The sequence below is a fragment of the Fusarium odoratissimum genome, assembly GCF_000260195.1.
Source record: "Fusarium odoratissimum NRRL 54006 unplaced genomic scaffold supercont1.3, whole genome shotgun sequence".
In the NCBI taxonomy this organism is placed as follows: Eukaryota; Fungi; Ascomycota; class Sordariomycetes; order Hypocreales; family Nectriaceae; genus Fusarium; species Fusarium odoratissimum.
The window spans coordinates 341,664-365,523 of record NW_022158689.1 but is presented as its reverse complement, the minus strand read 5'-3'; the positions used below and the strand labels follow the sequence as shown (position 1 = coordinate 365,523).

General features: G+C 47.8%; 12 protein-coding genes and 1 non-coding gene across 13 annotated transcripts; 9 read left to right on the top strand and 4 right to left on the bottom strand.

Moving 5' to 3' along the window:
- Positions 1–147: 147 nt before the first annotated feature.
- On the bottom strand, positions 148–547 carry FOIG_02535 (uncharacterized protein; the record flags this gene model as incomplete). The annotated part of the gene is made up of 2 exons (XM_031199849.1): positions 148–474; positions 523–547. The coding sequence occupies 2 exons, from the start codon at positions 545–547 to the stop codon at positions 209–211; spliced, it is 291 nt and encodes a 96-aa protein (XP_031069617.1). The 3' UTR covers positions 148–208.
- Positions 548–1,637: 1,090 nt separating this feature from the next.
- FOIG_02534 (uncharacterized protein) lies at positions 1,638–3,847 on the top strand. The gene is made up of 5 exons (XM_031199848.1): positions 1,638–2,322; positions 2,378–2,866; positions 2,922–3,143; positions 3,189–3,297; positions 3,359–3,847. The coding sequence occupies exons 1-5, from the start codon at positions 1,728–1,730 to the stop codon at positions 3,516–3,518; spliced, it is 1,575 nt and encodes a 524-aa protein (XP_031069616.1). The 5' UTR covers positions 1,638–1,727; the 3' UTR covers positions 3,519–3,847.
- A 749-nt stretch (positions 3,848–4,596) lies between these two features.
- FOIG_02533 (uncharacterized protein) lies at positions 4,597–5,810 on the top strand (the record flags this gene model as incomplete). The annotated part of the gene is made up of 4 exons (XM_031199847.1): positions 4,597–4,733; positions 4,789–5,077; positions 5,120–5,372; positions 5,428–5,810. The coding sequence occupies 4 exons, from the start codon at positions 4,597–4,599 to the stop codon at positions 5,808–5,810; spliced, it is 1,062 nt and encodes a 353-aa protein (XP_031069615.1).
- A 1,185-nt stretch (positions 5,811–6,995) lies between these two features.
- FOIG_02532 (uncharacterized protein) lies at positions 6,996–7,520 on the top strand (the record flags this gene model as incomplete). Its single annotated transcript, XM_031199846.1, has 1 exon — positions 6,996–7,520. One exon carries the CDS (start codon positions 6,996–6,998, stop codon positions 7,518–7,520), a length of 525 nt encoding a protein of 174 aa, XP_031069614.1.
- Positions 7,521–8,152: 632 nt separating this feature from the next.
- FOIG_02531 (uncharacterized protein) lies at positions 8,153–8,875 on the bottom strand (the record flags this gene model as incomplete). The annotated part of the gene is made up of 1 exon (XM_031199845.1): positions 8,153–8,875. The coding sequence occupies one exon, from the start codon at positions 8,873–8,875 to the stop codon at positions 8,153–8,155; it is 723 nt and encodes a 240-aa protein (XP_031069613.1).
- Positions 8,876–9,376: 501 nt separating this feature from the next.
- On the bottom strand, positions 9,377–9,474 carry FOIG_02530. Its single transcript has one exon. It is a non-coding gene; the product is annotated as a tRNA-Ala (tRNA).
- A 305-nt stretch (positions 9,475–9,779) lies between these two features.
- Positions 9,780–11,612, bottom strand: FOIG_02529 (uncharacterized protein). The gene is made up of 3 exons (XM_031199844.1): positions 11,094–11,612; positions 10,694–11,040; positions 9,780–10,640 (listed from the first exon to the last, which is right to left on the bottom strand). Exons 1-3 carry the CDS (start codon positions 11,398–11,400, stop codon positions 9,849–9,851), a joined length of 1,446 nt encoding a protein of 481 aa, XP_031069612.1. The 5' UTR covers positions 11,401–11,612; the 3' UTR covers positions 9,780–9,848.
- Positions 11,613–11,977: 365 nt separating this feature from the next.
- FOIG_02528 (uncharacterized protein) lies at positions 11,978–13,529 on the top strand (the record flags this gene model as incomplete). Its single annotated transcript, XM_031199843.1, has 6 exons — positions 11,978–12,118; positions 12,191–12,281; positions 12,382–12,743; positions 12,790–12,884; positions 12,943–13,188; positions 13,259–13,529. 6 exons carry the CDS (start codon positions 11,978–11,980, stop codon positions 13,422–13,424), a joined length of 1,101 nt encoding a protein of 366 aa, XP_031069611.1. The 3' UTR covers positions 13,425–13,529.
- A 162-nt stretch (positions 13,530–13,691) lies between these two features.
- FOIG_02527 (uncharacterized protein) lies at positions 13,692–15,458 on the top strand. The gene is made up of 2 exons (XM_031199842.1): positions 13,692–14,272; positions 14,322–15,458. The coding sequence occupies exons 1-2, from the start codon at positions 13,746–13,748 to the stop codon at positions 15,331–15,333; spliced, it is 1,539 nt and encodes a 512-aa protein (XP_031069610.1). The 5' UTR covers positions 13,692–13,745; the 3' UTR covers positions 15,334–15,458.
- A 599-nt stretch (positions 15,459–16,057) lies between these two features.
- FOIG_02526 (uncharacterized protein) lies at positions 16,058–17,732 on the top strand (the record flags this gene model as incomplete). The annotated part of the gene is made up of 2 exons (XM_031199841.1): positions 16,058–16,809; positions 16,862–17,732. 2 exons carry the CDS (start codon positions 16,058–16,060, stop codon positions 17,730–17,732), a joined length of 1,623 nt encoding a protein of 540 aa, XP_031069609.1.
- A 354-nt stretch (positions 17,733–18,086) lies between these two features.
- On the top strand, positions 18,087–19,151 carry FOIG_02525 (uncharacterized protein; the record flags this gene model as incomplete). The annotated part of the gene is made up of 2 exons (XM_031199840.1): positions 18,087–18,161; positions 18,210–19,151. The coding sequence occupies 2 exons, from the start codon at positions 18,087–18,089 to the stop codon at positions 19,149–19,151; spliced, it is 1,017 nt and encodes a 338-aa protein (XP_031069608.1).
- A 404-nt stretch (positions 19,152–19,555) lies between these two features.
- On the top strand, positions 19,556–19,972 carry FOIG_02524 (uncharacterized protein; the record flags this gene model as incomplete). Its single annotated transcript, XM_031199839.1, has 1 exon — positions 19,556–19,972. The coding sequence occupies one exon, from the start codon at positions 19,556–19,558 to the stop codon at positions 19,970–19,972; it is 417 nt and encodes a 138-aa protein (XP_031069607.1).
- A 431-nt stretch (positions 19,973–20,403) lies between these two features.
- On the top strand, positions 20,404–22,883 carry FOIG_02523 (uncharacterized protein; the record flags this gene model as incomplete). The annotated part of the gene is made up of 4 exons (XM_031199838.1): positions 20,404–20,565; positions 20,612–20,802; positions 20,853–20,998; positions 21,229–22,883. 4 exons carry the CDS (start codon positions 20,404–20,406, stop codon positions 22,881–22,883), a joined length of 2,154 nt encoding a protein of 717 aa, XP_031069606.1.
- Between the last annotated feature and the right edge of the window lie 977 nt (positions 22,884–23,860).

The window sequence follows — 23,860 nt, the reverse complement described above, 5'->3', positions numbered from 1 at the left end:
TTATAAAATAAAATATTTATATAATTAATAAATCTAAAAGAAAAGTAATATTAAAGCTATTTATAATATATAATAATAGTTTTTCTTTTTTTTTTTTTTTTAGTTTTTTTTAAATATATTTTTATTATCTTTAGAAGAACTAAATGTGCCAATAATATAAGAGTTGCTAGCCTCTTATAACTTAATTGCTGTTAATTACAACCTGGAGCTAAGCGTGATATCCATCTAGATCCAGACTAGAAAGAAGACTATAAGCTGGGATCCAGCAAGACACAGCGTAGAAAATATCGATATGGTTTATGCAGAAGTTCAGCGAATATCCGTAATCGCCTTTCTCTTGCACAAGCTGGCTCCCCCTGAGGCCTGTCTTTGTCTCCAAGATGTTGAGAGCAGTGTCCCGGTACAATGCTTGGACTGCAACGGCGTAAAGCCACTGCTCACCGTAACCAGCGGCATACCAAAGGTTTAGATTTACTAGTTCTGTTAGCCATTGACAAGCTGGATTGGAATGGATGTACTAACGAAGCTTGACCTCCGATGTATTCATGTCATTCTCTGCTTACTAAGAGACGCGAAAGATGTGCTCGTTTTCAGAACCTATAGCATAGATGATTTTATCTACTAGACCCTCGATGCCGGGTGCTATCTTTCCCGTTATGGTACTCAGGTCGTCAGAGGTAATCAACGCGGACGTTGCTTGTGTGCGTACGGGATATCTCGAGTCTCACTTCTGGATGCTTCTTTTGAAGTGCTCTGCCGCACAAAAACGCGCTGTCGAACTCGATCGAAAGAATGTTGCTCTCGCGTGGCGTGGCTTAAGCAGAGCGGTTATGTCTACCCGATGGCTGAGAAACGTGTTGTTGCTCTCAAGATGGTTGTGTCGTTTAATTGCACGTGAGCGAGAATTTCCGGACCGTCTAACAACAAGTAAGCCTGGGCATTGTTTGGGATGGTAGAACCGTGGAGACTGGTCTCGTATGTCCAAGAGTGCTCACCCACCGACCTGTTCGACATCAAGCTCGTTTCTGCCAATAATAGGTCTAGTATCCTAGAAACCACCCACGAGAATGTGGCTACCAGGAAGCATATGTAGGAAATTGTATTACCTGTTATTTTATACTAGGTCCAGGTGAATAACAGTCGAGACCCTCTCCATAGGTAGCCAGGCGCCCTCGCCCTTATTTTAACGTTTCAGTTGCCAGCCAGTGGTTAGATCAACGAAAAGGACAATTGGCAGTAAGGAAAGCGGGTAGCAGCCGGGCTCACGCATGGTGTGTTTTGGGTGACATTGGAGTGTTAAAATATTCTCCAACACCATTTTGTCTCTTATGATCATCGGTTAAGAGCCCTAATCGCGTACAAGCTGCATCAATATGTCACGTTACATTTGTTTCTCACACATCAGTGACGACCATATCAGTCCACCAACAAGCCATGCTGAAGAATGTAACACACTACTGGGCATCTTCCTGCTCTTTAGGGTCATGAGCTAACACGGTAGTTCGGAAATCTGTAACCCCGTCCTAGTGCGGATCCACACTGTCGTGAGATCCCTACCTCTTCCAGGCATCCCCGCATGCCGGTCCTTTTATGTTAAAATAAGAAGTACAGTTGCAATGTATTTACATATGGATCTTCCGGATCTATGAGAGATCGACCTGTAGTATCCACAGTCGTGTCTTTACATTCAATCACTCAACGTTCGCCTTGTCCCCCACTCAAGAACCATGCCTAAAGAGCTTGATCAGTCTCACAGTGAGCATGTTCAAGATGTCACAACCGGAAAGAAAGAAGCAGTGCAGACCCCAGAAGCCATAGCGACCGCGCTTAACAATGTAGGAGCTCCGTCCCCATGGGGCAAAGGCCATCTCCAGCTGTACATGGCTTGTGCGATCATCTACCTGTGTTCGACCATGAATGGCTACGACGGCTCGCTCATGGGTTCGCTTAATGTGCTCCCAGAGTATCAGAAATACTACGGGCTGGGTGATACTGGGTCGACCTCGACAGGATTGGTATTCTCCATATTCCAGATCGGACAGATGGCCGGCGCCTTGTTCACTTGGATATGCGACTGGAGAGGCCGTAAGATGACTCTCGGTGTCAGTTCATTTTTCGTCTGTGCATCTGCTATCTTCACTGCAGTAGCCCCGACTTTGTCTTCGTTTATCGGCGCAAGATTCCTCCTCAGCTTCTTCTCGACCATCAACACCGTCGCTGCGCCGATGCTTCTCGTCGAGATTGCTCCTCCTCTACACCGAGCAACAGTGGCAGGAATATACAACACTTTGTACTATATTGGAAGCATCGTTGCAACATTCAGTTTGTTTTCCCAGTCTTTAACTCAAGTTGATCAATCTCGCTTACTAGGCACTAGCTATGTACGGTGCCAACAACCATTTGAGCGGCAACATCAAGTGGCGTCTTCCCCTCTGGCTGCAGATGCTCTGCCCCGGACTCGTCTGCCTAGGTAGCTGGATGTTGCCCGAGAGTCCGAGATGGCAGGTGGCTCAGGGAAGAATGAAAGCAGCTCGCGAATTCATTATCAAGCATCACGCAAATGGCGACGCAGAGCACCCAATTGTTGCCATTGAAATGCAAGAGATCCAGGATTCACTCGTTGAAGTTCAAGGCCGCTCCCAATGGGCTTGCTTCGACCTACGAAGCCTTTACAAATCTCGCGACCGCCGTTATAGAATTATGCTAGTCATTGCCATGTCTTGGTTTGGGCAATTTTCTGGCAACAACGTTTCGAGTTACTATCTCCCATTAATGGTCGAGAATGTCGGGATAACCTCTACGAACATGGTTCTTTTGTTGAATGCATTCTATGCACTCTCGGGATGGGTGGCTGCTACAATTGGAGGTATGTAAAATTCAAAAAAGTCGGCAACTTCTTTCGCTTACAATGATGGATGAAGCTCGTCTCCACGATGTTGTTGGAAGACGCAAGATGCTGATGGGCTCGTGTCTGAGTATGTCTATTGCGCTTGCTATTGTTGCCGCCACGGCAGCCGAGTATGAGCGCTCTGGCAGCACACCTTCAAGCTCAGCAAGCATTGCGTTTATCTTTATTTTTGGGGTTGTCTTTGCAGTCGGATTCACTCCAATGCAGCCCATTTATCCAGCAGAGGTTTTAGCTAGTGAGTGTCCTACTGTCTGACATGATCTATCACTGACACAGACAGATGACATGCGAGCCAATGGCATGATGATATTTCAGATAACCTCCGGCTGCGCAGGGTTTGTCAACACTTTCGCAGCTCCAGTTGCTATGAAGAACATTCGGTACTGGTTGTAAGTACACCTTGGAAGCCATACTATAACCTATGCCCCTAACCAATACTTTCTGTTACAGCTACGTGTTTTTTGTGTTTTGGGATCTGTTTGAGTTCGCCTTTATCTACTTTTTCTTTGTCGAGACCAAGGGGCGGAGCTTGGAGGAACTGGGCGCTGTTTTTGCAGCTAAGAATCCACGCAAAGCGAGTACCCGGCGGATCTCAGAGCCTCACTGTTAAGTAATGCACAATGATTGGTTATCCTAGAGATTGAATCATGAGCCTAATAGCTATAGTATTAACGTATCTAACATACCTGCCATTAACTGCAATTGTGTAGGAACATTAGTACATGAGTGGATGAAAATTAGCGATGAGGCTTCTGTGGGCAAGGAAGCGAATAGCGGATCTAGTATAATGTATTAAATGGTAGCTCTCACTACTACTAATGAGCTCAATACTCTGGTTCCTATAGTGAACCTTATGATTTAATAGATAAATGCAGGTATTGTAGATTATTATCTTTATAGTTCTGGCTATTAGAATACAACGAGCTATGCTTACTCTTACTGTATAAGGAAGTAGAAACTACAACGTGGTGAAACCTAATGATTAAAGTGTATCTTTAACCATATCTGAATTTATCAAGGATTAAGGTGTATAAGGAGATGACAGGGAATATGTATTATTTTACAGGTAGGTATAGTGCTATGAAACAAGCCTAGTGGCCCTCGAGCGCTAAGCCGGACTTTTATATTCGCGTGCAAGCTGATTTCAAGAGCCGATGGATCCTTGTCCCGGCAGACCAGATTTGAACTCCGAGATTGTGTTACACGCTAGAGTGGTATTTTGTAATTCCGTTCAAGGCCATGTCAAAGCCAAGATTGCGTATTGTTCTACAACAGCCCGTGCACTGCGAAAAGGGAGTCAAAATGCGGGGTAGATGAATCGGTAACATGAGATCACGATGTCAAGTTGATTCATTTATTGACTGAAATAGCAAGGATCTTCATCTGTTCTGTGCGTGTTTAGGATCTAATAGAGAATACCACAACCCCCTGCCACAGTCCACCTTAGTATTTCCGGCTCAGCACCTATGGATATCACCTAAAGCGGAAGCTCGTGACAGGTAGGCCTGGACGCTGGGACCAAGCTCACAGTGTTTCTTGGAAACTTGGGCCAATGCAACCTTCAGGAGCTGGAGGCGGCCATAGTTAAGTATTTCTATATAAGATGAGATTACGACCCTTCAAGGTTTCAAGATCAGCACCTTCAGAAGACTCGAATCATCCTGAACTATCCCCCATACTTGAAATCAATGAAGAGCTTCAGCCTTCTCGCATTGGGTCAAGCTTTGCTTGCAGTAGCCACTCCTCATGGCCCCCAGCTCCCCGTTCGCCAACAAGGCAATAGCTTCGCAGGCGTAAACTCCTTCTTCCTCCATGCTTTCAAGCAGTAAGAATTAGCTCTTTCCACGTACCAATGATGATATAGCTCACAGAGGATGAAGGCAAGATAGGTTGGACGTCCTGGACGCCATCCAGGATGCAAATCTCAAGGTCCTACGAATCTTCATTTCAGCAACTGGCCAGAACTTCAAGAATACTGGCTCAATTGCAATGCCTGACATTGAGCCCCAAACCGTTGGAGTCTGGGACGATACCCAGCTCAAAGCCATAGATCAACTCATGGTAGAAGCTCAAGCCAGAGGCATTAGGCTCACCATCGCAATCCATGATCGCTACCAGCTCGGCTGCTGGGGAAGCGATGCCTACGTATCAAAGTACAAGCTGCCTGCAGTAGACTGCAACACTCAGCCAGCTAGTGCCAACAACGTCGAGTTCTGGTACTCGGACAAGAATTGCATTTCCGATTTTCAGAATCGGATCCGTCACGTTCTTGAACACAAGAACACGCTTGTCAGCGGAAGTCCAGCCTGGAAAGATCTGAGCAGCCATATCTTCGCGTTCAATATCCAGAACGAAGGTCAGGGCCATTTGAACAACAATATTCCACCACATCCGTCGTGGTGGTGCGATCGAGCTGGCTTCATGCGGGGCATTATGGGTAGCAGTAAGGTTCTGATCTCCACTGGTGAGTTGTTATGCACCCGGGATTTACCTTTTCTATCGCTAACACAAGATCGTAGGTGGCGGCAACGAGTTTCCCAACTCAGATGTTGCAGAGAACTGGGCTTGCAAGGCCCTGGACCTTGTCACCATCCACTCCTACATGGGCGTCAACGAATTCAAGAACAAGGGCCCAGTCGCACTGCAGCACGCAAAGAGCGCCAACAAGCTCATACTTTTTGAGGAGTTTGGTGCTACTGGGAGCAGTAAGTCTACCACAGTCGGTCAGCATATAGACGTATTCAATGGTCTTGGTGTACCGTGGATGCCCTGGCAAATCAGCAAGCCTGGCAACAAGGCAAATGACTATGAGTTTTGGACTGATGAGCCTACCTATGATGTCGTTGAGGATGGCTCGAATGATGCTCTGGCAAAAGGCGCTGCACAGACGTGGTCTATTTAGAAACCATGAGGAACATTGAGCCTGCTCTAGTTGAATGGCTATGGGGAAAGATTGGCCTCTATAGCTTGGTCAACGTTGCCTATATTCGAGTAAATAATAGTTGGAAATTAGAATGCGTAACATGAAGATGAGCTGAAGGTAGAAATGCCTAGTACTATATTGGAATAACTTTATTATTCCCAGCCCTCGCCCTCCGAGATTTCCACATCGACAACCTCCGCAACGCTGTCGTCAACAGTCTTGGCGGCCAAACAAAGTTGGAATCTTGTCGCCGCCTGTCCCTCCAACTACTGGAACTGCAAATGTCTCACCAACGGCGACCGCACCGGCAAAGACGACGGCACTCTCGGCGACAGCGTCTTCTCCATCACTTTTGGTTTCTGCGGCATAGGAAAGCTCAACTTCTACAAGAGCGGTAGCACGTTTCTGATGTACAAGGATGGTAGTGATGGAAAGGTCATTGGGACTCGTTACTAGAATGCCGGGGATGCTGGAAAGGCCTGTGGTATTACTGGGGGTTAGCACGACTGTTCCGGGGGGGGTGTTTGTTATTCTTATGTTTGTAACCAGAGAGAGGCGGGCGGTGTGCTGTCTAGATGGTCAGCGTCTCTCTGAGAACAACGATTGTCTTACTCCTCTACTATGAAGGTATCAGTGTAATCAACGTCAAGTTCGACGTCCTTGTGATCCCCATTGTTTATGCACGATCAGATCCAGTCGTCAATTCATCATAGAGAAATACCAACCTCGATTTCCTCCAGCTTTCCGTTTTCTAGTTCAGTAAACATGAAGAAAGCAATCTTATCATGTGTAACCACAGAGGAGACTTCACTCTAGTTCTCCTCAAATTACATTGCAATCAATGGCTCTTAGCTATACTTGGATATTTTCGCAAAATCTCGTATCGTGTCCAATTATTTTGTAAAACAGCCGCTAAATCATGAGCGTGGCGTCGATAGCTGAACCTTCCAGCCTTATAGCTCAACCTGATGGCATTTATAGCTAGTGTACCAGTAGATCGGCACACCAACCGCTTATAGTCTCTCACTAGCATCCGATTGTTGGAGATTTGCGAAATTACAAGCCCCTTGCTGACGATGTATAAAACTGAGATCTGTTCCCCAGTCTTGGCATTGCAGTCCTCCACGCTCGTTTACTCGCCAACTTCATCCACTCGTTTCCGCCATGCATTTCTCACTGCAGACTCTGTCGATTTTCTTGCTCTCGTCCCAGGCCGGTTTGGCCCTCGCGGGACTCTGCAGACCGTCGACGACTACAACAGCCGCCGCGAGTGCCACCACCTCCTCCGTCCCTGAAGGAACGCCCATCGTCGCCGTCCTCTCTGATGGAAGCGTGGTAAATACCTACCTCAACGGTCTTTTCCTCAGCGATCAAGGAGACACCCCCGCAACCTTTATCCTTGAGCCGTCAACCGGTCGCCTCACCACGACCGTTGGTGGCACGAAATACTACCTCCAAACCGTCATCCCGCTTGGCCCTCAACTTTCATTTCAGTTTGATACCTATCAAAATATTGTGAACAATCAGTACCGGTACTTCGTCAAATGCGACGTCGTCGCGGGCTTTCTGTCGTGCGCGTCTGAGAGTGGTTCGACGCCTATTTATTGGCATATCGAGAGCAATAACATTTTCTATGGCAATGAGAACGTACTCACTGATGTCACTACTGCTCAGTTCAGGTTTCAATAGAGCGGGCTAAAGAGCTACCTAGGTTGAAAGCTCGCCTGGCAATCAGTGATGTGTTGAGGAACACATGGGAGCTGGTGCGTTGTATGAGGGAACAAAGACAGTTTATCAGCTGGGACGTCTTGCGTCAGAATTAATTCTCATTCTCTGTATATAATTCAAGAATCAATAACGCTTTTTATGTACGTGATTGCGCTTCTCTTTTCTCGCTTGCATCTCCTCTCTAGAGTCGAGAGCTGTATGGGACTCTTAGGCCCTGGATGCTCAATCAACTCTGTCCTCTATTTCTGCACCTCCCTAACTTGCTCCTTTCTCGCCGTCTAGAGGTTTTTGTTGAAGTACACAAGCCAGCCGGACATCGGCTGAACAATACCTAGTTCACCTCGAGTCTCTTGGTCAAGAACACCTGACCTCTCACGCGAATGCCCGAGTAAACCTCCAACGATTGTACAATTCCTGAGGTCCTGGCTATCGCCGACCCTAATAGGTATCGTTGTAACAGCAGAAGTCATATCATCATTGAATGTGAACCCTCCCGTTTGGTTGATTTTGCGCGGATCGAAGAAGTCGAGAATCCAACCACCCCTCAACCGTCCGTCGTGGTCCACTTTGAGCATATCGTCCCAGAATTCACTCTATGGTCTAGAGTCCCGATGATGAGCTGCAATTTGAGGGACCGGATGGTCGAATTGATAACCAGCTCCTAGCATTTTGTCCAGTAAGCTTGAATGACGGGATACCATGGCCTCCAAATCCGGGGACCAGGTTCTAATTGTCGCGAAGCTTTGACGCAGTTTTTCCCAGTCCGCCGTATCTCCTACGACCACCATAGTCTTGCGATCGTAAGTTTCCTTAGGTTTCATGAATATCCGATGGTGCTGAGCTTTGCAATGTGTGCCGAGTAGTATGAGAGCGGCCGCCCCGGAATCCGTATGCGTGGTGGTGCTGAAGTGGGGCATAAGAACATTCGTGACTTGAGGTCCAATTCTTGCTTCGACCATATCGGACAAGCGCTTCGCCACCAGGTCTGGGTTATTGAGCTCTGCTCGAGTAAAGGTCAGGATATCTTGTTTTGCCTGAGGGCGAACGGCTCGGTAGATATAGGGTTTCAGCTGTGCAAGAATAGCAAGCCAGATATTATCCACCCGAATGTTGAGTCCAGTGTTCCTGTCGTAGATTTCTGCCGCAGCCCAGATGAATCCGTTCTGAGAGGCCACGGTCTGGAAAGCGTGGCGGTGGAAGTTAATTTTGAAGACGCCATCACTTTTTCTAGAGTCAACAGGAGATATCTTTTCGAGGAGTTGGCCCCCATGCAAGCCCACGTTGAGCACGTTGAGGCTAGTTGTTGGTACGTCCATCACCGCGATGTAGAAGATGTTTTTAAGTGTGAGGAGAATAAAAAGTGCTTTGTTGGGTTTTGTTCTGGGGCGTTATTGATGATGGGGAAGATGAGATGATGAGAGAGGGAAAAACATTGCGAGAGTGCCTGGAGAAAGCAAGTTTGAGTATTCCATTGGAGGCGCGTAAGACGTGTCGTGCTTTCCATTTCGAGTTCGAGAATAAATCTGGTGTTTTTAGAAAGTGCTGGCTCGAGTTCTTTCTCACCGCTGATCAATCCATCAGCCTTCAAAAGGCAAGAGTTGACCTGGCTTCAGAGCGTGAACTTTTGTGCAGCTACCAAACGCAATAGACAAGAGACAGGCTCGATTCAATCAGTACACACGTCACGCCGTGTAAAAGGTTATCATTCAACTGCTCACTCGTTGTAAAACTACGTAACAATACATAGCTCAGAAAGACAGCTGATGTTACGTAAGTCAGTCAAAAAAGGAATGTTAGTGGAATCTAACCACCTACGCTGGACGAACAGGGAATCGAACCCTGGACCACTCCCAGATGCGAGCATCCGATGGACGAAACTTGCTAAGGGAGTATTATACCACTAAACCATTCGCCCGGAATTGTTAAACAACTGTGCCGAATTTGTGTTTAGGTTGCTGGCGCGATAGAGCCGCAGTGAATTTCCATCAGATATTGCGAATCGCCCTCCTGTTATCTGAAACGTAACCATTCAAGCTTGGCGATGCCATCGGATTGTCTGGACTTTGTCCGCCGATTAGGTTCTTCACCGGATTGATGATTGGCATTTGAAATTTTATGGTTTGGAAACCTTGGTGGCCCGTTTGAGCCGCATCGTTGCAACCGCGGCTTTACGAAGAATGACCACCAACGTTAGTATAAAACACATCAGTCTCAAGAATTTTACAATCAACACAAAATCATTAAAAGTCTACCAAATAAATACGAAATCCCATCTATGAACTTTTCTCCTCACTGCGCAGCAACCATCGCTCCGACAGGCTTAACCTCAACCTTATCAATCTCCATCTGCAGGGTAATCTTCTCCCAAACTGCCGAATTACCCAACTCCTCAAACGTATCCTCCACCACCCTCGCCGTTCTCTCCACAATCTCATCAACATCCTCCTTCGTCACAATAAAAGGGGGACAGATCAAGAAGTGATCTCCACTGTACCCATCATACCCTCCATTGGCGTTGAACAGTGCGATTTCGTACCCAGCGCTCATTCCGCGTGAGTGCAACAAGCTGTTGAGCCCGAGATCGTAGGGGAAGGGGGTTTTGGTTTTCATGTTGGTCACGAATTCAACGGCCCAGAAGAGGCCGCGGCCTCGGATGTCGCCGACATATGGCATGGGGAGTAAGCGCTCTTTGAGCTTGGAGCCGAGATATGCGCCCATTGAGCGGACGTGCGATAGCATGTTTTCATCGCGGATGATCTGTTGGACTTTGAGGGCGGCGGCGGCGGCTTGGGGATGAGCCATATATGTCTGACCGTGGGCAAAGCCTTTACCGCTCTTCTGGAACGACTCAACGAGCTTGGAGTTGATCATGACTGCTGAGACAGGAGCGTATCCAGCACCAAGACCCTTTCCGACGACAAGGATATCAGGGACGACATCTTCCTGCTCCCAAGCGTGAAGAGTACCCGTACGACCCATTCCACACATGACTTCGTCAAGAATGAGAAGAGCGTTGTACTTCTCGCAAACGGCCTTCATAGCAGGGAAATATCCCTTCAACGGCATAGCACAACCACTTGCCTGTACCGAATCAGTTGATCAGATAAATCTTACAAAGATAGGAGATGACTTACACTCCCTCCGACAGTCTCAGCCACAAAAGCGCAGACCTTATCAGACCCAATTCTCAAAAACTCATCATCGAGTTCTTGCGCGAGACGTGCAACATACGCCTCGTCATCTTCACCGTCTCGCTGTCCTCTGTACGAACTGCATGCTGATACGCGCGAAGAATTCTGCGAGATCAATTGTACAAAGGGGTCTTTTCGTACTTTAAAGTCGCCCAGTGTCAGCGCACCGAGCGTAGCGCCGTGCCATGCCCCAACACGGGCAATGAAGTGGCTTCGTTCAGTCTGAGGAATAGCGAGATGCGAAAAGTGCGTTTTCGCAAGCTTGAGTGCGACTTCGACAGCTTCAGATCCTAAACATCAGTTAGCACTCCATTATCCACTCGAAAACACTGCATAAGCTTACCTGATCCGCAAAGAACAGCCTTGGACATGAGCCCATTCGTGGACTCAACAAGAAAATCCGCAAGATCTTCTGCCGCCTGCGTCTTGTAGAAACCAGGATGACAATACGGAACACTCACCAGCTGCTCTACAACAGCTTTCTGAACGTCCTTGTTATCATAGCCCAGACACGCAACAGCCGCTCCACTCGTAGCGTCTAGAATCTTGCGCCCATCGCTGGTGTTGAGATAAATCCCCTCCGTCGACTCAATAAGAGCCGCGGGATGTTTCTGAAAGTTTTTGTAGAGAAGACTGTTTGTGGGCGCCATGATGTAATACCGAAATGTTGATGATTTGAAGTTCCATTGTGTCGTGTGCCTTTCTCCTTATATACCCCGGATGATATCAGAGATGCGTATATCGCTCTGGCTAGCTCTTGACAATCATTGATAGACAGACGCGAAAATGTTTCGATAAGCCTTAGTCTCCGATGTAGCTGACCAATATTTCCAGGTATGTAGTGTAATGATCCTTTCTGGTGGGCCGCATGTGCTAGGGCCACAGCAAGAAACAAGGCGGTGTCTTATAACCAACCTCCAATCACTCCCTCTCTTCTCATTCTACAGCATCTCTTGATCTGCATCTAGCGTGAGACACGGGCCAAGACACTATTTGCTTCTGTCTCATCTCAGCCGCAGTCTCAGCGTCGATCTTTGCTGCTTACAGTCCGCCCTTGGAAAAGCGGCACGGGCGGCTGCACCCAGAGGCACAGCTACTTTAAGGCCTTTCCCATCTTTACTCCTCCCAACCTTTTTCACCTTCATCTCTTATTGGATATTTTTTGATTACCTCAGTATCTTTAGTTTTTTTTTTTTTTTTTTTTTTTTGAACTGCCGAGAGTGGAGAATGGATATCCCGTTCAAGGATGTTGTCTTTGATACGTCAGATCCTCACGGATCAGCCCTGTCGCTTCTTCCGCTCCTGTTCCCCGATCGGAAGATCGACGATATGCGTATTTCCGCTTTGACTCAGGGCACGACGAATGGCGTGAGTATTCCCTCATACTGACCTCCCCTCTACCCAGGTACACGGGCATGCGCGCTAAAACAACTTTGGCAGCTCTTCAAGGTTACGATCGATGCATCCACTGCAGATGCGGTGCTAATCAAGGTCTACGGAGATGGCACGGATATCACCATTGATCGCGAGAGTACGTACCTATTTCCCCAATACTTTGTCCCTCGAGAGTCTGTTAATCTCGTCTGGAACTTCCGTCTTGGATTCGTGTCTAACGTGACATGTTGCGACAGAGGAGCTCAGGGTGCACAAGCTCCTGGCTGAGCGTCAACTCTCTTCATCTCCACTGGTTCGCTTCAATAATGGACATGCGTATCAGTTCATCTCTGGGCGAGTCTGCTCTGAAGGCGACATGTCTGAGACAAGAATTTTCCGCGGCGTTGCGAGAGAGCTGGCTCGGTGGCACGCGACGCTTCCTACAGCAGATGCAAAGGAAGTCTTGACCTACAAACCAGGCGTTTGGTCCACCGCGAAGAAATGGCTAGATGCTATCTCCAAACATCCTCACCGATCAAAGGCCGAAATTGATGATTTGCATGAAAAGTTCAAATATCTAGCCGATAACCTGTTGTCAACTGACATGTCGGAACCCTTGGTACGTCGTTGCATTTTTTTTGCTTGTCTGTTACTAACCCGCACAGGTTCTCGCTCACGGAGACCTCTTGTGCGCAAACATAATTGTACAAGAGTCGGGTGATGGCATTGATGTCGCATCAGTTCGGTTCATTGATTACGAGTAAGTCATACCCTGCTCTACAAATGTCCCCGAAACAGAGACACTGAACGACCCCAAGACACGCCACATACTGTCCTCGGGCTTTCGAACTAGCAAATCATTTCGCTGAATGGACCGGTTTCGACTGCGACTACACTCTGCTCCCCAAGACATCAACCCGACGCGCCTTTATCGCAGAGTATCTCACGGCCCACGCCGAACTCTGTCGGGAGTACAACACAGACGTACCGACTGTCAATGATGCTTCTGTGGATCATCTAATGCGTCAGGTCGACGATCACAGGGGCTTTCCTGGGTTCTACTGGTAAGTCGCCATTTTGTCTCACAGACAGATAAGTGTGTGGTGGTACAATGGCTGATACACCGCTGGACAGGGGTCTCTGCGCTCTCATCCAGGCTGAGACAGCGACCGGAACTATCGACTTTGACTACGCGGGGTATGCGGCGAAGCGCTTTGCAGAATACGAGGACTGGCGTAGTGTGCGGGAGGGAAATAGTACGTCTCTGCCCCTGAGGGAGAAAGTCTGGTCAATGCCGTAGAGTAAACACCCCCACGGTAAGGCATCAGCGGGCGAGACAGACATTCAATACCTTAGCCAGAATACGTACTACAAGTAGACGACACAAGAAAAAAGTCAGACACCTACCTAAACTTGATTGGTCACACGCTGTGCAACGTATGACTCGTTTTGGCCAAAGGGAGTCTCTGGCACGCGCACAGCAGCACGGGCTGGGTCATGATTCGTCTACGTAGCAGTCCCCTTTGAGAAGGGGGCGCTTTTTTTCTCTTCTTTTTTTTCTTCTGCTTGGGGAGCTGACGAAAAAGCCAAGCTTAGTCCGATCGCATGATCTAGAACATGCATGGGCCGTGCGAGAGAAGATCGACGGTGTCAAATTGACGGGGGGAGAAGAGAGATATCGGAAAATTTCTGTTTAAATGAGGCAAAGACTAGAACTACCATCTCAACCTCTCCTCAGGGTTTTGCTTTGTACATATCCCTTTTATTCAGTATCATCATGGCGGTAGCTGGTCGTTTCCTCTCTAGCATTGGCGCCGATGTTCTGTGGCGGTCAAGCCGGGACCTAAAGATCCTGATCCTTCTCCGCTTCATCCGCCTCCTCGGCTATGGAGGAACGACGCTTGTTCTGGCGCTGTATCTCAACGCGTTGGGATTCCATGATACGCAGATCGGGCTATTCATGACGCTGACGCTCGTGGGTGATCTTGCTATCAGCTTTATCCTCACTTGGGTCGGTGATCGTGTTGGCGTGAGATTAACAGCTGTTGTTGGAGCCCTGTTGATGAGTGCTGGAGGCGTTGCATTTGCGTACTTTGAGAATTTCTGGCTGTTGCTTCTTGCGAGTATCGTTGCTGTTATTAATCCAAGGTACGTTCACTATTTGTGTGCGATATTGGGGAGAGGACTGACGATGTAGTGCGAATGAGATTGATCCCTTCAAGGCAATTGAAGAATCAGCGATTGCTCGCCTTAGCACAGCGCATACATGCAATGACATGTTTGCTTGGTGGTCTATGCTAGGCATGTTCGGCACAGCAGCAAGCAACCTCCTAACAGGCTGGCTCATCAACGCCCTCGAAGACAACGGCATGAAAAAAGTAGATTGCCACCGAATAATCTTCCTCAGCTACGCCGGTATCGGCCTCCTCAAACTCCTATGCTCACTCTTCCTCAGCTCCGAAGTCGAGCAAATGCCCCTCCAGAAAGAATCCTGCTCAACACCCCAATCCGGCATCTTGACCCCCGAAGAAGAAGCATCTGATGATGAGACTGCTCCCCTTCTTGATGATAATAGCTCCGGCTACGGAGCCGTTACCCAAACACAAGCCCAGGTACTCGCCACAGCCCAAGAAAAGCGCCTCTTCACTCCGTCGTCTTTCACCTTCATGTGGAAGCTCTCCCTTGCACTGATCCTCGACTTTGTGGGCTCTGGTCTCGCACAGATCTCATGGATGACATACTTCTTCAAGCGCGAGTACGACATGCCCGAGGGCGCGCTGGGCTCCGCGACCTTCACCGCCGGCATAATCTCCTCCGTGCTGAACCTCGCGTCGTCACCGCTGTCACGCGCCATCGGACAGGTGCAAACCATGGTCCTCTGTCACACGGTCAACTCCATTTCGCTGCTCATGGTGTCTGTGCCTGGGAATAAGTACATCGCTCTTGTGATTTTCATCTTTAGAATTGTTACGCGCGAGATTGATAATGCGCCTCGACAGGCGTTCATCTCAGCGGGGGTTTTGGATCATGAGAGGACTTCGGCTATGGGTGTTGTTAATATTACAAAGACGATTGGAAGTTGTCTTGGCTTGTACATCACGGGGTTGTTCGCGGGCTTGGATAAGTTCTGGCTTGCGTTTATTCTCGCTGGTGCACTGAAACTGTCCTACAATGTTTTGATCCTGGCATTCTTTTGGAAGAGGCGTTGAAAAGTGTATCATTGTTATTTTCTTAGTCGTTATCACTGTATACCTTGTGTTTTTGCATTCTGCATTAGATAGATCTGGTCGAGTCCTGTATCTCGATGTCCCTATGGTAGTAAGACCTTTGCTCTACATGTTTCTCAACATTTGTGCTCTGATAAGGTCCATTACAACGACCAGGTTCCAGTCGTCATGTCCACGACATGCTTCGATACCGCTCCGCCGTATCAAATTTATTTCTCGGACTCGGCCCATGCCGTGCCGCTGTATCAAATGCAATAAAACATATCTAGAACAACTGTAGGTGGCCTCAAACACATCTGCCGAGTCCAATCAAGAGTTCAACCTCGTATGATTGAGTTTCTGTACAAGGCATTGGTTGCATTCCCTGAATACTGCATCTGCGCCAATCCAATTACTTCTCACCACTGAACAAACTATTGATCTGACTTCAGCTGTCTCTGCATGCATATTGAGGTTCCATTGTTGATCTACTTCAGCTGAATTGGGCCGAAAGTGGCTTGCTGACACCTCCCATTAAGGATGTGATTGATGCTAGGTACTCATCACCTCAATATCACATTCGTCAGCTCCAGATCGGCATATCCTCCTCAATTCTGTCTTACATGGTGTGCATCTATAATACCCCCCGGTTCTCTCTCATCTCTTTCTCTCATCCAATCTCCAAAAGTTTTCCTTTCAAGTCATTGCCATTGGTCAACCTTTCACAATGGATCATCTCCTCCATCTTGATACAGACGTCGTATGCCTTCTTGCGAAACTTAACTCCTATGATTACATTATCGTAGGAAGTGGTTTTGGGGGAGGCCCTTTAGCTGAACAGCTTGTATCCCAACAATACAAAGTCTTGTTGATCGAGCGCGGCAGCGTCATTTTCTCAACCCACGTTCTCAATACTTCTCGCCCTTACTTCAACCGCGGCGCAAGTAACTCGCCCGAAGGTAACGAGCGTGTCTACGACGCTGTGAAAGCCAAGGTCCAATGCACCGACCGCTCTGATAGTTATGTCGGCGGTCCAGTGTATTGCGTCGGGGGACGATCTAATCTCTGGGGCACTTGGATCCCAGAGATTGGTGACGAGACTCTCGGTGCTTTCTTCCCTACTGATTTTGTTGATTACCTCAAGGGTGATGAGATCCAAGGATATAAGAAAGCGTTTAGATACCTCACTGACTCGCAGCCTGGCGATATCATTTACCCAGAGGGTGACGGCAAGCATGAAGTTAGCGCTTCAGAGATTGGCGACGCAAGTGAGATGTTGAACAATGCCCTATCTGGTTCAAAGTTCAGTCTCATGCCTATCGCAGCGCAATTCAACGCCCCTGCACCATACAAGTTCGCTCAAGGTGCATACAGCACTACCTTGAGCATCATCAATCGCATGTACGCGAATGATCAGTATCTCTCTGTTCTCCTCAACACAGAGGTCATCGCTGTTCAGCATGCTGCCAGCAACACATTGTAAGTACATCCTCTCATAGACTTAAGCTACCATCTGATGACGAAGGCGTAGCAACAAAAGCGTCAACGCTCTCAAGATCAGAGACAAAGCCACCAACACCATCAAAGAGCTCGACGTCGGCAGAGCCAAAGTCATCCTCTCCGCCGGAACAATCGGCACCGCCTCCATCGCCCTCAACAGCGGTCTCGACCACCTCAACCCCTTGGTCGGCAAAGGTCTCATCGACCATAACGTCTGCTACGTGCGCTTCGCCAAGCAAAAGTCCGACAATGTCACCGAAAAGCCGCTCAACCTGAAAACGCACCTCAAAGTCGGCGGTGAAGAATGTCTGGTCACAGTGACGATCAATGCGAATTTCTTCCTCGCTGGAAGTTCTGCGACGCTCAACACGACGCATTTCTATCGTCGTGATGGGACCCTCATGAGCCCTACTAAGGATGCGGCTGATGAGAAGGAGAACTTCGACACTATCTGCGTGCTATTTGAGTTTGTTGGGGGACTCGATGATGAGAACTCTGTGCTCAGTCTTCCGGGCTTGGATCCTGTCTTGGATATTCGTCGACCACCGATCAAGCATGAGGTTCAGTGCGCTATGGAAGACATCATCCGCCGAGTTCGAGATGCTTTTGTTGGGATGAAGCCTAATCAAGCTACGTATGCGGATCCGGGAGTGTGTCCTGACCCAGGACTGAGGCCGCAGCATCTGGGCTTCGGAGTGTTTTCTCATGAGTGCGGAACGATGAGAATGGATGGACCGAAGGGGCCTGGTGTTGTGGACTCAAACCTCAAGGTAAAGGGATTGGATAATCTATGGGTTTGTGATCTTTCGGTTCTGCCTGTTAGTCCTGAGGCCAATCCCTCGTTGACTTTGGCGGCTCTTTCGCTGAGGCTTGCTGAGCATCTGTGCCGCAAGAATCATTGAGGCAGAAGTGTAGGGCTTTTGCTCCGAGGATTAGTAGGATAACTGTTATGTTTGCATGATCATTATCTAGATTGATATTGGAAGGATTCGCTTATTTGTAATCTATGCTGCCTTTGATGCCATTCGTCCGTGAACCCGACCGAAAGACGGTCATAGAGCCTAAACTCCAACCACATTCGGCCGAAGTTCGGGTTTAACGTCGCCAATATCCATTTATTCTGGGTTCTCTGTTGCTATACATAAGATGTCCTGTACCTCTACAATAGTTCTTGACTCACTCTCAAATTAACGAACATTCATCCTTTACAACACCAAAGCCTCAGAACAACTTTCATTCATTCCCCAAACCTAGCCATGTCCACGCAACGATTTGCAAAAGATCAGCCTGAAGGCTTCTCTAACCGCATCGAAAGAGTTGCAATTGTCGGAGTATGTTCCATTTATCACTTATCTGCTTGTTCCTCTGACGTTAAGTAGGCCGGTGGCCGACAAGGCGCCCAGATAACCGAGCAACTCCTTAAGACTGGAAAACATACCATCACTGCCCTGACTCGGATCGGCAGTACTTCCAAGCTTCCAGATAACATAAAGACTGTCCCCATCGATTATGAAGATGAAGAATCTATCGCATTAGCTCTGAAGGGTCAACAACTCCTCATCATTACCCTCGCTGTTAATGTCGACCCAGAAGTCCATCATCGCATCGTTCGTGCAGCTGGAAAAGCAGGGATCCGTTATATCATCCCCAACATCTACGCCGCAAACGTAGTCATCGAAAACCAAGGTTCTGTCAATGATTTCTTCCCGGCTGCGCCTCCAATCAATCTTCTCAAAGAGATCGAGCGGGTTGGCGTCAGTTCTTGGATACTTCTCGTCGGAGGCGTCTGGTTTGACTACAGCCTTCCTTCCGGAGAGTCTTTCATGGGATTTGACATAGGTAACCGCAAGGTTACGTTGTTTGATGACGGTGAAGCAAAGATCAACACTAGCACGTTGGCTCAGTTCGGTCGTGCCGCTGCTGCCATTGCAAGTCTCAAAGAGCTTCCGAACGATGAAGACGACAAATCCTCAACAATCGCGCAGTTTCGAAACAAACCTGTCTATCTGTCGAGCTTTTATGTCAGCCAGAAGGATATCTTGAGAAGCGTCCAGCGCGTCACGAACACGACAGACGCAGACTGGGAGATCAAGCATGAGAGCAGCGCTGATCGGATTGAGAATGGCAAGACGATGGGGAGATCCGGTAACATCATGGGACTCGTGCAGGCTTATTATTCGTTCATTTTCTCACCGGGTGGGCAAAAGCTCAAAACTCAAGACAACCGTCACAATGAGCTACTTGGGCTACCGGAGGAGGACTTGGATGGAGTGGTCAAGGATTGTGTTGAGAAGGCTGAGAATAAATTTAGACCACTGTAACAGGATATTGCTGAGGAGAATATGGGCCAATTCTGTAGTCCATTAAGCGCCCGTTGGCGCGGGATAGAAATGCAAGCACAATTATGGAGTTTCTCATTGTAATTCCGATGAGGCGCAAGACACTCATAGACCAATTGCCAAGTGCCAGCTGGCATTTGTGATTGCACAGCCTGATACGATAACTGACCACGAATCACTTTCAAGAAGCGACTTGGTCAGCAAACAACAGGTGCGACACATTACTTCAGGTAGCATTGGCAGTACCAGTTTCAAAAGGCACAAACAAACTCGATCTTACATCAAACTTCCTACCTAACTCTTGATATTGCTTCCAAACGGATACACTCTACACAACCATCCCCTGGTGCATTACCACCTAAATCGTACCTTGATTCTGTGACACCATGTCCTTCGGCTTCGGCGTTGGCGATTTCATTGCCGTCGGGGAGCTATGCTGGAAGATCTACACTCGAGTATACAAAGTTTCGCGCGACGCACCGGAGGAGCTCCGCGCTTTGATCCAAGAGCTAGGCAATCTCTCTAATACAGTGAACTTACTAAACGAGGAAGTGCGAGATAAGGAAGAGTGGATAAAAAGGGCAGGCGTGAGACGATTAGAATACACATGCAAAGTCATGAGTCAAGCCCGAGAGACGCTTGAGAAAATGGATCGACTTGCAGATAAATATGCGGAACTCGACCCGGGAGCTAATTCACGAGGTTCAAGACGTTCTTTTCGCATCCAATGGAACCGAGTCAAGTATGCATTCGAGGTGTCTAGTATCAACGAGCTCCGTGCGAAGGTTTGGGTCCTAGCATAGCCCAATGGTACCAAGCTTAACGTTCTCTAGTTCATGTCCCATAATTTGCACTTAACCCTTCTTTTGCAAGGTGCCCAAAAGTAAGTCTATTATTGGGCTTTCTGAATTACCTGTTGACGAACAAGCTCGTCCCTGGAACGGATTGAGAAACAACAAACAAAAACGGACATCAAGTTGGAAGAGCTTCGGAACGTCATGATCGGTGATCGCCGTTCGCGCGAGAGTCCTCTTCTGAAAGGTCCATTGGATGAGGAGGCTCTTGCAGAACTCAGCGCAGCTTTCTTAAGAAGTGCAGAGACTGATAATAAGCCTTGGGCCTCCATTGGGATCGACGACTGGCTGCAAGCAGGCAAATGGTGGCTGTTAAAGGTGCCAGATGAACCAATAATTCCAACACCACGCGAACTAACGTCCAACAGGCTCGACCCCAAATGGATCGTCTAGCTGACGGAACTGAAATTAAGTTTCATGCCTATATCAACCTTCTCAAGGCATGCTGGATACTGACCGAGATCGTCGCAATACATCCACAACGTACCCATTTAGGTGCGTCTAACGATAGACGAAACGACGACATCCGAAATCTCAGTCAGGTAAAGTAGATCCTGTCCAGCGTTAGCACTTAGACTGATATCTCAGATCGCGAAAGCAAGCTTGAAAAGCTTTCCTGCTTTCGACTTTCAACTCCGCGACGTCGAGAACTATACCATAACCATATGGCCCCAGTCCCGGTCTTCAAGCACGATCACGCCTCGCCGGCAATTTACCATCAATCGTGATAGACCTAATGTTAATTGGCAGACTTCAAATGGAGAAATTCTATTTCAGTGGTATAACAGGATTTTATGATTAATCTACTCTTGTCTGATTACATTCATAGTTTCGCGAAAGTCCAAATCACCCAGACCTTTGAGAACTTTGAGAAACCTCAGAAAGCTCTCGAAGAATGTTTCCTTATGTTGGAAGTGCCCCAACAAGGCATCTATCTCAACTTCATCCTTCAAAACTTTGCCGGTCAGGATATCTGTAAGCTGAAACGTATGTATTGTGCCTGCCATGAGAACCAAGAACGAAGTTAAGCTTCCCCTCTTTCAGTTCAGCCAGGCGATGACCGGATTGACTACGATGCCAGCAGTGACATTGAATGGCGAGCGTTGCAATATTACCTAGAGAAACTGGGAAGCCCACTCCCACTCCTGAAACACCAAGGCAGGTTGTTCTAATGCCATTATTACTTGGTTATTGACTTCTGTTAGACTCTGATGTCCTGAACGCGATTCTTTGGGGGTTCCAACTATTTGGTTCAGCATTTCACCCAGCATCCTTGAGCGTATCTATGGTTCATTCTATTTCTGTGCTAGCTAATTGGCCGAGTCGAAATTGGCAATCTCTGCTGCTTCCTGGTTATGACATTGGCTGCCCATCCCAATCAGATTCGCCTGCGTTACTCTTAAGGGCCATCATTAATGATCTGGCCGAGAAAGGCTGCCAGGACAAGATCTCAGGCTCGAAGTTTCTCGCCAAAGATCTGAGCGTCGAATTACCACCAGGCTACTCGGCTTGGAAGGTTATCTGTTGGCACTGTGAGAAGTTCGCGGACATCAAGCCGTTATTTAAAGAATTCAATGTTCGAAAAGATCTACACGGCTACTTGATTCAGACCGCATTCCTACGACTTGACCGCAGTTTCCTGAACCAGTTGGCGTGTTACAGAAACTATGGAGATAGATGGCGCCCTAATGATATCCTCGTTATGGTCGAGGCCGCTCTGAGCTCAGACGATGCCGGATATCTTCTATGGATTTTGGAACATGTTGCTGCTAGTGTGATTTCTGGGCATCGGATTGCTATCCTCCAGTTGGTCTATAACAGCAGACGCCTCAGCCACATTGATACCATGATACAAGTCGTCATTCCCCGCCCAGCAGACATTGCGGCAGCCATCGCTTGGTATCTGGTCTCCAGCGATGAGCAGAGTTTTGGAGGCTTCTTACAACTGATCGAAGACCGTGGCGGCTCTTTCAGCAGTAAGACAGCTGAAGAGGTAGATTTCTCGGATTTCTATCCTACTTTTGTGGCCGGTTGTGGTCACTTGATGGAGAGCAAATGTTCCAATACTCTAGGCCTTTATCTCAGTTCTTTTGAGAGACTTGGTATTGATTTTCATGGTGTTCCAGGCCATAAAAAGACCGGCTCCTCTCAATGGGCTATTCTTCCGGCTCTGCTCTCTCCAGATCCATCATTTCTCCGCATTTTACTGGAACGAGAAGTCGTAGTGGCAGATATGGAACCTTTCATCGTGGAGTATAACTCATGGACGGTGACGAAGTGTCCACCACGGCAAGACTTGAAGGAGCTAGTTCAATACCCCCCCTCTTCAATGCCACATTGGCCTCTTTACTGCGCTGTTATGCTTGTTTGCGATACAGAATTCCCTCATGTACTGTGTCAACATGGGGCATCATTGCAACAAGAGCGCAGGGGCACTCAAGATCAGAAAAGCGAGACGCAAGGGATAATTCATCATCTTTCAAGCTTGTCGAGTGTGTTAGATGCTCGACTGGAGTACATGGATACACTCATGTTTTGCCATATACTTATTCATGTCGGCACCCTAGGAAAGCACTGGCCTTCAAGAAATACGAACAATTTCAGTGCAACTGATAAGACGACGGACTATGAAGAGACTTGGAGGTGTATGGAGCGCCTTTTGTATCGCGATAGCTTCTTCTCTGACTGTTTATGTCCATGTGGCTATGCCTTTAAAGGTGACTGGAAAAGGCGGCCCGACACACGTTCGAAGTTGATGTCTAGATACACCGAGTCCCCAGACCATTACTCTAAACACCTTCGAACACAGGCGAGCTGGGATACATGGCGTCGGGAGGCCTTACAAATTCTGAGCAAGTAAACTCGGGTGGGTTTGATCCTTAGATCCGAGATAAGACGGTGCATGTAAAGGGCAATCCTTTGATACCGTTAGCTGTTTATGATCGCAGTATTTAATAACTAGAACAGTACTATAAGGTTTCATTCGTATATTGCGAAACCGAAGAAAAGTACCCTAGGTAAGGATTGCCGGCTAGACTTTACCTACTTCGATTCAGATACCACTACTTCTGGTCAGAACCTCGAAGCAACTTGAGCTCATGCCCGGGAACAGAGCGTTAGTTCTCGACCAGATATGGAATATTATATGAGAGGAGGACTTGGATGAAGTTGTCAGGGCTTGTGTTGAGAGGGCTGATAACGAGTTCATACCACCGCAATAGGCTTCTCAGAGCGAACAATAACATCAAATAGCTCATGAAACGTCAGATATATATTCATCCTTAACATGAACTATAAAATACGAAATGCTTCCTTGTGGCCGCCTGCTTGTACATGGCTTGGATGAGGTATCTTAGACTGGTTCCCCTAGAAATCTCATTTCATGGTTTCTGACTCGTGCCTTATATGACTTGGCTGCTATCGCAATCTTACCATAGGGAAGTGCTGACAGCAAGAGGACAACAGCGAGTACCGGCAAAGCAGTAGCAAAATAGACCCAGAACAGTTCATGGCCAGGGGAATACCCATCTGACATACTGAAAAGACTAGAAACCCATGCCAACGGCACGAATACAAGTGCCAAGAACGTCAGACGCTTTGTATTTATAGCTTCCAAGATTGAATGTCGGGAGTCAAGCAGCTGGATGAGTGACGTCGCTACCATAACCATCTGCTCGAGAGATTGACTATAGTCGTGGAGTTGGTCGCGAAGATAGTTAATGTCGTTAAGGACGGCATTCCAAACTGCAGGATCATCGCTTGGTAATATATGAGAGCTGATAACATCCCTTAGGATGTTGAGTTTCCGGTGGCTGCTCCTGCTGCGACTTTTCCAGG